Source organism: Copadichromis virginalis, linkage group LG20 (genome assembly GCF_057382275.1).
Source record: "Copadichromis virginalis isolate Kocher_CV1m ecotype Utaka linkage group LG20, C_Virginalis_male_GT1.1, whole genome shotgun sequence".
Taxonomy (NCBI): Eukaryota; Metazoa; Chordata; class Actinopteri; order Cichliformes; family Cichlidae; genus Copadichromis; species Copadichromis virginalis.
In genome coordinates this window covers 29,083,928-29,094,631 of record NC_140637.1, presented here as the reverse complement: position 1 = coordinate 29,094,631, position 10,704 = coordinate 29,083,928, and the positions used below count along the sequence as shown (strand labels likewise).

General features: G+C 38.6%; 1 protein-coding gene across 2 annotated transcripts; it reads left to right on the top strand.

Moving 5' to 3' along the window:
- The first annotated feature begins 2,156 nt into the window (after positions 1 to 2,156).
- Positions 2,157 to 9,496, top strand: LOC146685068 (PHD and RING finger domain-containing protein 1-like). 2 transcript variants are annotated; one of them, XM_085444383.1, is made up of 7 exons: positions 2,157 to 2,689; positions 3,137 to 3,220; positions 3,296 to 3,429; positions 3,558 to 3,649; positions 4,995 to 5,194; positions 8,376 to 8,466; positions 8,567 to 9,496. In XM_085444383.1, the coding sequence occupies exons 1-7, from the start codon at positions 2,522 to 2,524 to the stop codon at positions 8,608 to 8,610; spliced, it is 813 nt and encodes a 270-aa protein (XP_085300509.1). In that variant the 5' UTR covers positions 2,157 to 2,521; the 3' UTR covers positions 8,611 to 9,496. The 2 variants fall into 2 exon arrangements, with proteins under 2 accessions (XP_085300509.1, XP_085300508.1); XM_085444382.1 differs by lacking the exons at positions 8,376 to 8,466; positions 8,567 to 9,496 and adding an exon at positions 5,319 to 6,141.
- Positions 9,497 to 10,704: the final 1,208 nt, after the last annotated feature.

The following is a 10,704-nucleotide window of genomic DNA, read 5'->3' as shown; positions in this document are numbered from 1 at the left end:
TGTGTAAAACAAGCAGAACATTTTCGCGTCAGTCCAAAAGCATCATTTACATACTATAAAAATATACAAAGTGTTGCAGTGAATGGAAATTTGCTGTTCAGTCTTCCCCCACAATTTGACAACATTTCCATCAGGCTGGATGGAGTTTTTACATTCTTTGAGAGTTGCCATATTGGTGTTGTGGTTTTTCTTTTAATATTGCAAAACACACAAACATCTTTCACTTTCTCTCATATTGTACCTGAAGGCTTGCCATGCAGATAAAAATGTTTTTTAAATTTTACTTATTTGTACAACCTTTGGAATGGACGTTTCTGACAAATCAAACCATTCTACACACATCCATTCTAGCCTGTGTAGTAGTTTCAGTGTTAAATAGGTGAAACTGACTAAATGAAACTGCATCATTATACACCCAGTGACTCATGATGGTAAAGGAAAACGTGATTTCAATCATTCTTGCAAACTGTAAACTGAAAGCTCTCATTAACAAGGTTTGAGTAATCTGCAGTGTGCCCTGTAGTAAGAATGACATCTTTGCATCTTTATGTTGCAAGTTTATCTTGTTTTTCATTTCAGATGATTGCAGACTGTCTGTATCACAACAGGGTGCAAAAAGTGATAGAGCCTGTTGTTTTGGGTTTTTTTAAGGAAGTGAATATATGGTATAAGTGCTGCTATTCATATCATCTCTTTGTGTGAAGCACACATTTTTGTCTGCAGTCACCATAAGTGGGTGAAATATTAAAAACTAACTGTTCACACACTTCAGGGATCCAGCTTTACCCATTACTGGATAATTATATAGTACTTTTGTACTCTAATTGAGAACCCAGTTTTATGCCTAAGCTAATTTTCCAACATTCTGATACCCTCAGTCACACAAATGTATCGGGGGCAACTTGAGGTTCATAATCTTGCCCACTGATACATACTGCAGACTATAATTAGGAAAAATTCAGACTGAAATATAGTTTCTTTTTGTTATTATTAAACTGAAAGAGACAGCCAAGCCACTATACCCACCAAAGAGCACAGATGAAAACCCTAGAAGTTAGTCACAAAATGAAAGCTAGTCAGAAGGTGAAATGGCCCAAAGCTCCTCTTCACTGAGTAGGCATGAACAGACACAAACACAAAGCCAACACACTGTAAAGCAAAAGCTCTCCTTTCCATGACCTTAAGGACTCATAGCCCAATGACTGATTTGAGTCAGTTGTCAAAACACAGTAAAGAGAGTGCAAGGTAGTCCCACGTTTCTGTCTTGAAAAATAATGACTTCCAAAATACAGTTTTATTTTTCTGTCAGTTTAAAACATTGGGAGATGTATCAGAGGCAACTCAGGGTTCAGTATCTTGCCCACTGATGCATACTGCAGACCTCTTTGACTAATGTAGATGGTACTATTCATCATCTCTCCCCTCCATAACTCTGATCTGGTTCAGATCACCATCCCATCTCGGTGTCTCAGATCTTCTTCTTCTCTTTCTCTATCTGTCCCCTCTCCCCGTCTTGCCCGTCTTGCCACCATGGGGAGCAGGGCCTTCAGCTGCTCTGCTCCTTGACTCTGGAATTCCCTACCTCCTGATTTAAGAAATATTACTTCCTTCTCTCTCCTTAAGTCCAGACTCAAAACTCACTTGTTCAAAATAGCTTATCCCACATAACCTCCCCACACTGCTATTTTAAATTTGTTTTATGTCTTATGCTTTTATGATTGTGTAAACTGCTTGTTTTTATGTTGCTTTTATTATTCTGCTGTGTACATTGTCCTTGAGTGTTCTGAAAAGCACTTTCGAATAAAGTGTATTATTATTATTATTATTATTATTATTATTATTATTATTATTATTATTATTATTGTTGTTGTTGTTGTTGTTGTTTTATTATTATTATCATTATTATTATTATTACTCTTATAGGCGGGATTGAGCATGCTGTATGTTTCTGCAGGGTCAGCTGAATCAGTAGGGATTCAGAATATAACACAATATTTTCTACTAATGTTTCAAACTTCAGAGGGGCATTCACTGATCATTCCGGTTTTTTCAATTACTATTTTTTTTATTTTGTAAAAGTTGGTTTCTAAGATAACTATCTCTTTACTACAGGAAGTGAAAGAGACCAAGCGCGATTAACCGCTCTTATTCTGAAAGAAAAGGACCGGATGTTTTCACGGGTAGCGGGGAACATGAAAATAGTTCAGTAGTAAAGAAGCTACAGATTTAATTTTACGGGCTAAATATAATTGATGTCCTGTCACACAAGTTAAGTAAAGAACGAATCACTTAATAATGAGGCTACACATATTTTGATATATATTTATATTAACGCGGCAGCAGGAAATGATAGTAGCGGCTAATGCTAGCTGACCTGCTGTTGTGGTCGATCAGTGACTCTTTGTAAGAAACCACTGAAATGGAGTTTGGTTATAACTGTTCCGTTTTAACGGTGTGTAAGCAGTAAGGTATTGCGGACATCAGTCATATTGATAGTAAAGGTTTCAACTGATACAAACAGATGGATAGATCCCCTGTGTTGAATACAGCTGGTGCAGAAAGCGAAGATTTGATGTGTGATTCAGTGAAATGCTACATTTGCCTGAATCCCTTTGAGAAGCAGACTGTGGGCTCTCTGGAGAACTGCCAGCACGTCTTTTGCCTTGAATGTATTCTCCAGTGGTCCCAGGTAAACTCCCCTCACCTTTCACAGATACTTTAAAGTCGTAAATGTTGTTTAACATTCTTTAAGAGCCATACCAGCTCATTTGATGGAAAATAGGAAAGTTCGCTTGGGTAAAAGGGTGCATGCACAGCATAAAAACAATATAAACAAAAAGGCTTCTTCTGACACAGACTGAACATAATGTTAATGCGGTTAATCATTTTAACAATTTAAAGGTGAGAATTTTAGATTTGATTTATTTTTTTTATTGATAAAATAATTTTTGCAAATTGTTGTAAATGAAGTTCTATGCTGTTGGCCAAATATAAGTAATGTAATGTGTTGAGAATTGTGTTTTTTCCACTGTTTTCACTTTTTCCAAAGTGATAGTGAGTAGTTACAAACATATGTGAATGAAATTTTAAGACACTGCTGTGTTCACAGATTTCTTTTCTTTCTATTGATTTTCAGACAGCTAACACTTGCCCAGTGGATCGCATCAGTTTTACCTTAATCTACCAGAGACGGAGCCCTGGAGACGACGTTCAAAAAAAGGTTTGATGGAGGTGGCATATGGAAATCCAGCATTATATATGTGAACAGTGGGCTGAGGTATTTGTGCTTCCCCAGATCAAAGTGAGCGTACGAAAAAATGAAGATGGTGGTGATGAAGAGGAGGGGAGCAGTGCTGCGGTTATCTGTGAGGAATGTGGTCGTGGAGACCGGAGGCACCGGCTTCTGGTGTGCATACTCTGTGATTCAGGGTATGATTTCACATGTTTTGATTTGTCGTGATTCCACCCTGTGATGCTTTTTGAATAGCGCCACTCATGTTTTGCATGTGTCCCAGCTGGTGCTCATATGTACAGAACTACATTTTTTTTCTTTCCAGTTATCATATGCACTGCTTGAGACCAACGTTAAACACGAGACCTGAAGGTGACTGGGTTTGTCCCGAGTGTGCAGTGACTGCTCATGTTACAGGTAAAAGTGTGTAGTTAAAGGTTCACGGCTAGAATAATGAGCCATTAAAAATGTTATGTTCCTTATATGCACTTACATGACATTTTACTAAGTTTAAACCAATAACTAGGCCTGTGCGATGTGATGAAATATATCGACTAACAATATTAAAACACTTATCTTTTCACTCTGTCGTTTATTTTGTGCTCAAAATAAAACTCAAATGTCAGAGCAGGCTTTTCCCAGCGGCACGCCATTTAATAAAGACTCAGGAAGATAACGAGATAGCGGCCATTACAACATATATTTATAAATGTATGTGTTGCGTTCCCCTAAAAAGGTCCAGGGGATGAAGGAGAGAGGCAGAATGGTTAAATTAAAGAGGTTTTTTAATGCTTCTATTAATAACTGAATTAAAAGAGATGGTCAAGCTGCTATCACCATTTAAAGAAACAAACCAAAACTCAGGTGTTGGTCAGTAAACTGAAAAGTAAGTAAAAAAGGATTAGTCACCAAACACGCACAGCTCACTAGCTGCAACCCAACATGGGTTTCTGACACTAGAGCTCACCTTTCTCTGGCTTTAAGTACTTCTAATTGCTGATGGGAGTCAGCTGTACAAAAAAAGTGCCACCTGAGGCAGGAGAGATGGCGGGACACACCCACACAAGGGCAATCTCTGTTGGAGGCCCTGCTAGGGCCATAAAAATATGGTTTTGTGCATTGGTCATGTCGCACAGCCCTATCAATAGCAAACAAAATCAGCAACAGAAGAGAAGAGCAGCAAAGGTCAGTGTCAGTAATAAGAAATGTTAGTTTTTCCTCTCAAGAGGGCAAAAATGTACATCAGTACATTATGTTTATGATCCTGTTAATATCAATAGCTGTCAGTTTGAAATCAGATCTGGACCGGTACTCTCAGGAAGCACCAGTCACCAGGAGAAAATTACCCAGCTTGCTTGTTGCTGGAGGTTTAAGCTGTTGATAAGTGAAATTAATCCCAAAAATGTATACGGTGCTGCACCAAAAACCCCTTGCAATTGCTTTGGCCATTAGCAGATTGCATACACACAACTGAACTGTGGCTAAACGATGTATCATTCCTGCCAAAAAAAACAGCGACCAGTCATACACAGAAACAGCAGGTAAGACACCTGTTGTAAGTACAATGTAAAGCACCAAAAACTCAGGCATTATCACATGATGGCATTATCACATGGGTGTACTTACTTTATTTAAGTATAAATAAAGTATATAAATACTTTATTTATATAACACTTTTCTTAACAAAGTTAAAGTGTTTCAGCGTTCAGTGTTTCCTTTTTTTTAAAAGCACATTTATTTCTGTGAACTTGTTGCTGTACAGAAAGCTCCCTGACAGAGGAGGAGATCAGTGATGGAGAACTTACAGATCTCCTGGCTGAAGTGGAAGAAATTCCCTCTACCAGCAGTCGTCTTCGGCCCTCCTCCACAAATCGGCCCAGCAGCTCCACCGAACGGCGACGCAGCGCAAGAATCCAGAACAGAGGCGGCAGCAGGCCAAGCTATGGACCACAAACCTCCTGGGTGGGTTCAGTATTACGCAGACTGCTTCTATTCAAAGAACTGTTGTTGTTATTGATGAATTGGGAAAAACACAATTTTTCTTTGAGGTCAAACGTTTCTCACAATTTTTCATTTTTTGCTGCAGCACTCTCTTTGCAGCCAGTTTTACCCAGCAACCTCCAGCAACCATTCACCAGCTAATCAGGGAATGCATATTTTCCCTGGCAACAGGAGGAACCGGTTGCCAAGGGTCACCAACTGGTTCCTAGACCTGTGTGATTGAGGCTTAATGCAAATTACAAGCTAAATTGTAAATATCGTGTATTGCAAAGATAAGAATCCTTTTTCTAAAAAAGTAAAGACATAGGCATCTTTTAAAGTGAGCTGAATATATTTCGTTTCCATTGTCCACTAGAGTTTGGCTTCCAGCACAAAGGAAGCACATTTTCTGTCACTATTACAGTGAAGAGAACGACATTCATCCTATAAACACTGAGGAAAAGATTCAGATAATTGAAGTCTTCATTAGGACTATTGTCTCACAAACAGTTCATCACAATTATTTAATAACAGTGCACTTTAAATAAGGACATATCTGAAGCATGTGACCCTTAAAACAGGATGTACTGATGCACACAAATCTAGCACCTAGACCCTGTTTAATGTGATGTTTTAGTTTTTCTTTGTGTGTTTGTGGATGGTTTGTTGTAAAGTTGAAGGACTCCAAAATAAAAGTAAGAGCAAAGGACACTTACTTAACTTAAGTTACCAGGTGTTAGACACTCAGGAAGAGAAGACCTCGATCGTGGTTTCTCTGATGTTAACAATCGTGCAGTGCATACTTGTTACTGTATGAGCAGCGCAGCGGTGTTTAACCACACTTTCTACTCTGCTCACTGTTTTTTTTCCTGAAGATATGCCACTAATGTTGGTGCATGAAGATGTTTCCACCTGTCAAGCATCTGCACACACGTAGGCCTGTTGGTGAAGAACAGGGCAGCTGCTGCTGGTCCTATCTAAACAAAAAAAAAAAGTTTAGAGTAAGAAACTGTCATTCTTTTCCTTATTTTGTTCCTTTAAAAAACATTTTTAAATATAGATATTGTTGGAATACTGGATACTCATTTACAATAGTATGTACGAATATGCCTTATATCCCAAAAGTTCAAGCTTCAGAGTCCTGCAAATTGCTTTTTCTGCAATGCAAAAAAACCAAAAAACCAAAACAAATTAAGAAACCGAACAACAGGTCGTCATTTGAAGCACGAGTCAATGCAAGATTATGCATTCTAAAAGGAGAAGGGGGAAAACTTCTGCATATTTAAATGGAAAGATGTGCTTTTGTGGAGATGTATAGAATATGTTAACTGTTTCAGGGTATGGAGATGCAGATTCAGAATTTGTACTGACAATTTGTTTTGAAAAAACAAAACGAAATTACTTTGGCAGCCCCTGACTTGCAAAAGAAAATAAAAAAATGTGCAAGAGTTTAGCAGTGCAGTTCACAACTGTACGTGCAGTTTAATGTTTTCCTTTGTTTTTGCTTGCTGCCAGCTTAGAGTAGAAAGGCGCTGTATAAGCCATTTACCATTTACGTCTTTCTCACATCATTGTTTCACAGTTTGCAGTGTAGTTGTTCAGTGATGTGATGCTATGGTACAGTTTCCTTGTAGGTTTAGTAGACCCAGAAGTATATGCATCAGTGGATATCTGTGTGATGAATTGCAACTCTTTTGGGCTGAGGCCTTGAACCTTTTTATAGAAATAATCACAAATTTGCACGTATCTATAAAAGTCCTGCTTGCCTTACCCTCTGACTGGAAACCTTTGATCACATCCTCCCATGCACCTGCTGATGTTCTTGCTGCCCTCCTTGGTAATTCCCAGCCTCATGTTATATGCTACAGTACTTCTAAATACTGCCAATTAATTTTTATTGCTGATGCACTTACTCAGTTTTAGAAAAACTGAGACCTGGTATTGGTGTAGGATTTAGTCTCTGCAATATCAACAAGCAAAAAGTAATATAAAAAAACCAAGAAAAAAGTAGATGTAGTCATTGCAGCGACATAATTCAGTATGAATTCAACAAATAAAGGCTGAAAACAGGATTCCAGCAATCAGACATGGAGAACAAGCTCATTGTCGTCGTCTGTGGGCAGGCTGAGGACTATGATTCAACTTTGAATGGGCTTAGAGGAGAGTAAATATGTCAGCTATCGGGTGCACTTTTCCTCCTCTCACTAACTTTTGCGTGACACTATTTGTGGGTTTTCCCAAAAGTAACTAGTAAGTAGGTTCCCCAAGTCAAGCTAGTTAAGTCAGCTGAGCCCCAGAAGCTCTGGCTTCAGGCTGCTCTACATGTTCTGAAAAAGCCCCTGTCACCCTGCTGTCAAAACCTTCTGTTGACAGCCAATCACAAGAAATCTGGCTTAAAGAGAGGTTGGCCTTAAAGGGGGAGGAGCTGAAACCGCTTTTTTAGACAAAGGATGAACTGAAGCTCAGGACATCATAAATAAGTTTGTGCACTGTGATCCTTGAACTCAAGTAGAGGAAAAACATGTGGAGCTGAAATTGAGCTTAAATGTTTCCATATCTTTTTTGTCACATATCTTAAAACCATAAAACAAACTGAAAACAATACAAAATACCAAAGATTATTCTGCTTGGGTAACTCGATCGCCCTCGGCAGCGAGTCCACGATTCGACTCCCAGCTGGCCTGACTGTTTACTGCGTGGGATTGCCTCCATTTTTTCTCTACATTTTTATTTTGTCTCTTCTTCTCAGCTGCGCCGCTTTGGCATCTTCACAGCAGATCATCTGCATGTCTGCTGTCACTACATCCATGAAGCTTCTTCGTGATCTTCCCCTTCATCTCTTTCCTGGCTGCTCCATAGTCAACATCCTTTGTCCAGTATATCCACTATCCCTCTTTTGCACATTTTCATATGCAAAAATAAAAATAAAATATTAAAAAGAATTAATGTGCTATAAAACATTTCATGGTGCATGACTTCAATTAAGACATTGTTTTAAACATTCATGCATCAGAGAGGAGGATGTCAGACTGTGCTGTTTTTTTCAAAGATGGATTTGGCAAAAAAAAAAAAAATGCATTCATGTAATTATAAGTTGCCACATCATAAATTAATCTTCCCATGAAGCTGTTCTTGAACTCTGTAAATGTTTCTTATTTTTCAGCATGTACCAAAATATCTGCTGAGGGCATCAAAGCCTCCAGTCCCAACTGATAAAGCTCATAATCAGAGTGAAAGCAGCCATACTTCAGTCAGTAAGTAAACAACTGTCAGTGCTGTGATGCTGAGATGCTGAGATGCGAAGACTCACATTTTCACATTTGCTTGTATAACGCATGTGAATGTATGTTTCAGAGATAAAGAGAAGAAAGAAGGGGAGGAGGAAACGTGCAGCCTAAACTCTGCATTGCTGACAAGTGAAAGAAGAAAAGTCGCTCCGTCTCACCTGATCAGAATCAGCTTTTAGTACAGTAATGAGGTCGTGTAAAATTCATACTATGAATACTGTATTTGTGACCCCTCGTAATTTTCCAAGTACAAGAAATAACCACATGAATGCTTCAAGACCATATCCGCTTTATACCCTCTCTAAGTGTCACAATTTAATGTTCAAATCTGTATAATTTATCTCTAGCTCTACGACAAACTCTGAGTAGCTGGATCATGGGATATGTCATAGTTTAAATAGCAAAACTGCACCAGTCTATGATCTAGAGCAGGGGTGGGCAATTCATTTTCCCAAATTGCCACGTAGAAAACTCAGATTTTTGTGGAGGGTTGCACCAATGAGCTGAAATCAATTCTGCTCAATATTAATTTCATCTTTTTATAAACTGCTACAAGTAAAGAGTAGATGTTACAGTTAGGTCCTAATTGTGCTCCCTTGAAGAAATGAATTGATACCTCACATGTGAAGAAACAAAAACAAGCACTAGAATCCTGTTTGAAGCTATTATCTTCTTCAGGCAAGGGTTACCACAAATGCAGCTTAACGCTGTGAAATGAAGAAAGAGCCTCAGTCGTAACATTACATCGATCAGACAGCTTTAGGTCCTGAAGACGTTTCTCAAAATCTAGAAGAGTCTGGATCCAGAGTGTGGATATCGCCATTAAAGACCCAGGTGCTACAAGTGACCACAAGGTGGCAGCATTGTATTTGCTGAGATACAGTTCAAGCGCAAGAGGCTACAGTTTTGGTACAGCCCAGGCGGTTCAACTTTCAGGGAAGCTGTTTTCTATACAGTTTTTTAAAACCACCAAACTTTCAATAAATGTTTTTCATTATCTGTTGTTTTTTGGTTTTGTTTTTCAACATTATTGAAAACGTATTTTTCCATTTGGAAATTTACCAAATCTCCAAAAAGTTGATTCTGTTCATCTGGACGTCGCGTTTTGTGGGAGAAACGTTTCGTCACTCATCCAAGTGACTTCTTCAGTCTCAGCTGACTGCAGGTTTCCCCAATCTTATAAACAGTACATTTGCATAATGACTGAAACCAGCCCACTGAAGGAGCAATGGGCTGGGGGGTCAGTTCCTTAATCTTAATTATGCAAATTCTCACTGGTTATAAGATTTGGCGAAACCTGCAGTCAGCTGAGACTGAAGAAGTCACTTGGATGAGTGACGAAACGTTTCTCCCACAAAACGCTACGTCCAGATGAACAGAATCAACTTTTTGGAGATTTACTTTCCTGGATGATTGAGAATGCATCAAGACGATACAATTACCATATAACATTGAGCAATGACAAAAATCTAACTCTCCGTTGGAGAAATATTATGTTAATGTTTTTTAGATTGTTCTAAATTATGAGTGGGGCAAATAATATTTGCTTATAGCTCTTGTGTGGTAGACAACGATGCCCCAAGTTTGTGACCCCAGCAAACCACAGTAGCCATTATCCACAAATGGAGAAAACTTGGAGCGGCAGTGAACCTTCTCATGAGCGGCCGACCTTCCAAAATTACTTGTCCATGAGGTCATAAAAGAAACCGGAACAACAACTAAAGAACTGCAGACCTCGCTCACCTCATTTAAGGTCAAAGTTCATTATTCAACAATAAGAAAGCTGCTGAACAAAAATGGCATCCATAGGAGAGTAGTGAAAATTACTGCTGATCAAAAAGAGCATAAAGGCTCATCGTATGCCAAAAAACATCCTGATGATTCCCAAGACATAGGAAAATATTCTGTGGACTGAAAAGTTAACACTAACACATGATTTAATAAAAATGTCATAGCAACAGTCAAACATGTGTAGTGTGATGGTCTGGGGTTGCTTCATGGCTTCAGGACGGCAGTTCTTGTTACAAGAGTGGCGACAAATTATTAGATTTAGGAGAAAATTACTTTTTTAGATACAGCCAGGTAGCTTTTGTTTGATGATCTGCACATGGAAGTGTGACAAATGTGTGAAAAAAATCCCCTAAGAAATCAGGAAGAGGGCAAATATTTTACAGGGCACTTCATAACCACAGAAAAACTGTGCAA

What these genes read in the sequence shown, in the direction of transcription:
- LOC146685068 (XM_085444382.1), top strand. Translation starts at nt 2,522, where the DNA reads ATGGATAGATCCCCTGTGTTGAATACAGCTGGTGCAGAAAGCGAAGAT. An exon ending in GAGACGACGTTCAAAAAAAG is followed by an intron (nt 3,221 to 3,295) that starts GTTTGATGGAGG and finishes GTGCTTCCCCAG; the next exon opens with ATCAAAGTGAGCGTACGAAA. An exon ending in AGTGACTGCTCATGTTACAG is followed by an intron (nt 3,650 to 4,994) that starts GTAAAAGTGTGT and finishes GTTGCTGTACAG; the next exon opens with AAAGCTCCCTGACAGAGGAG.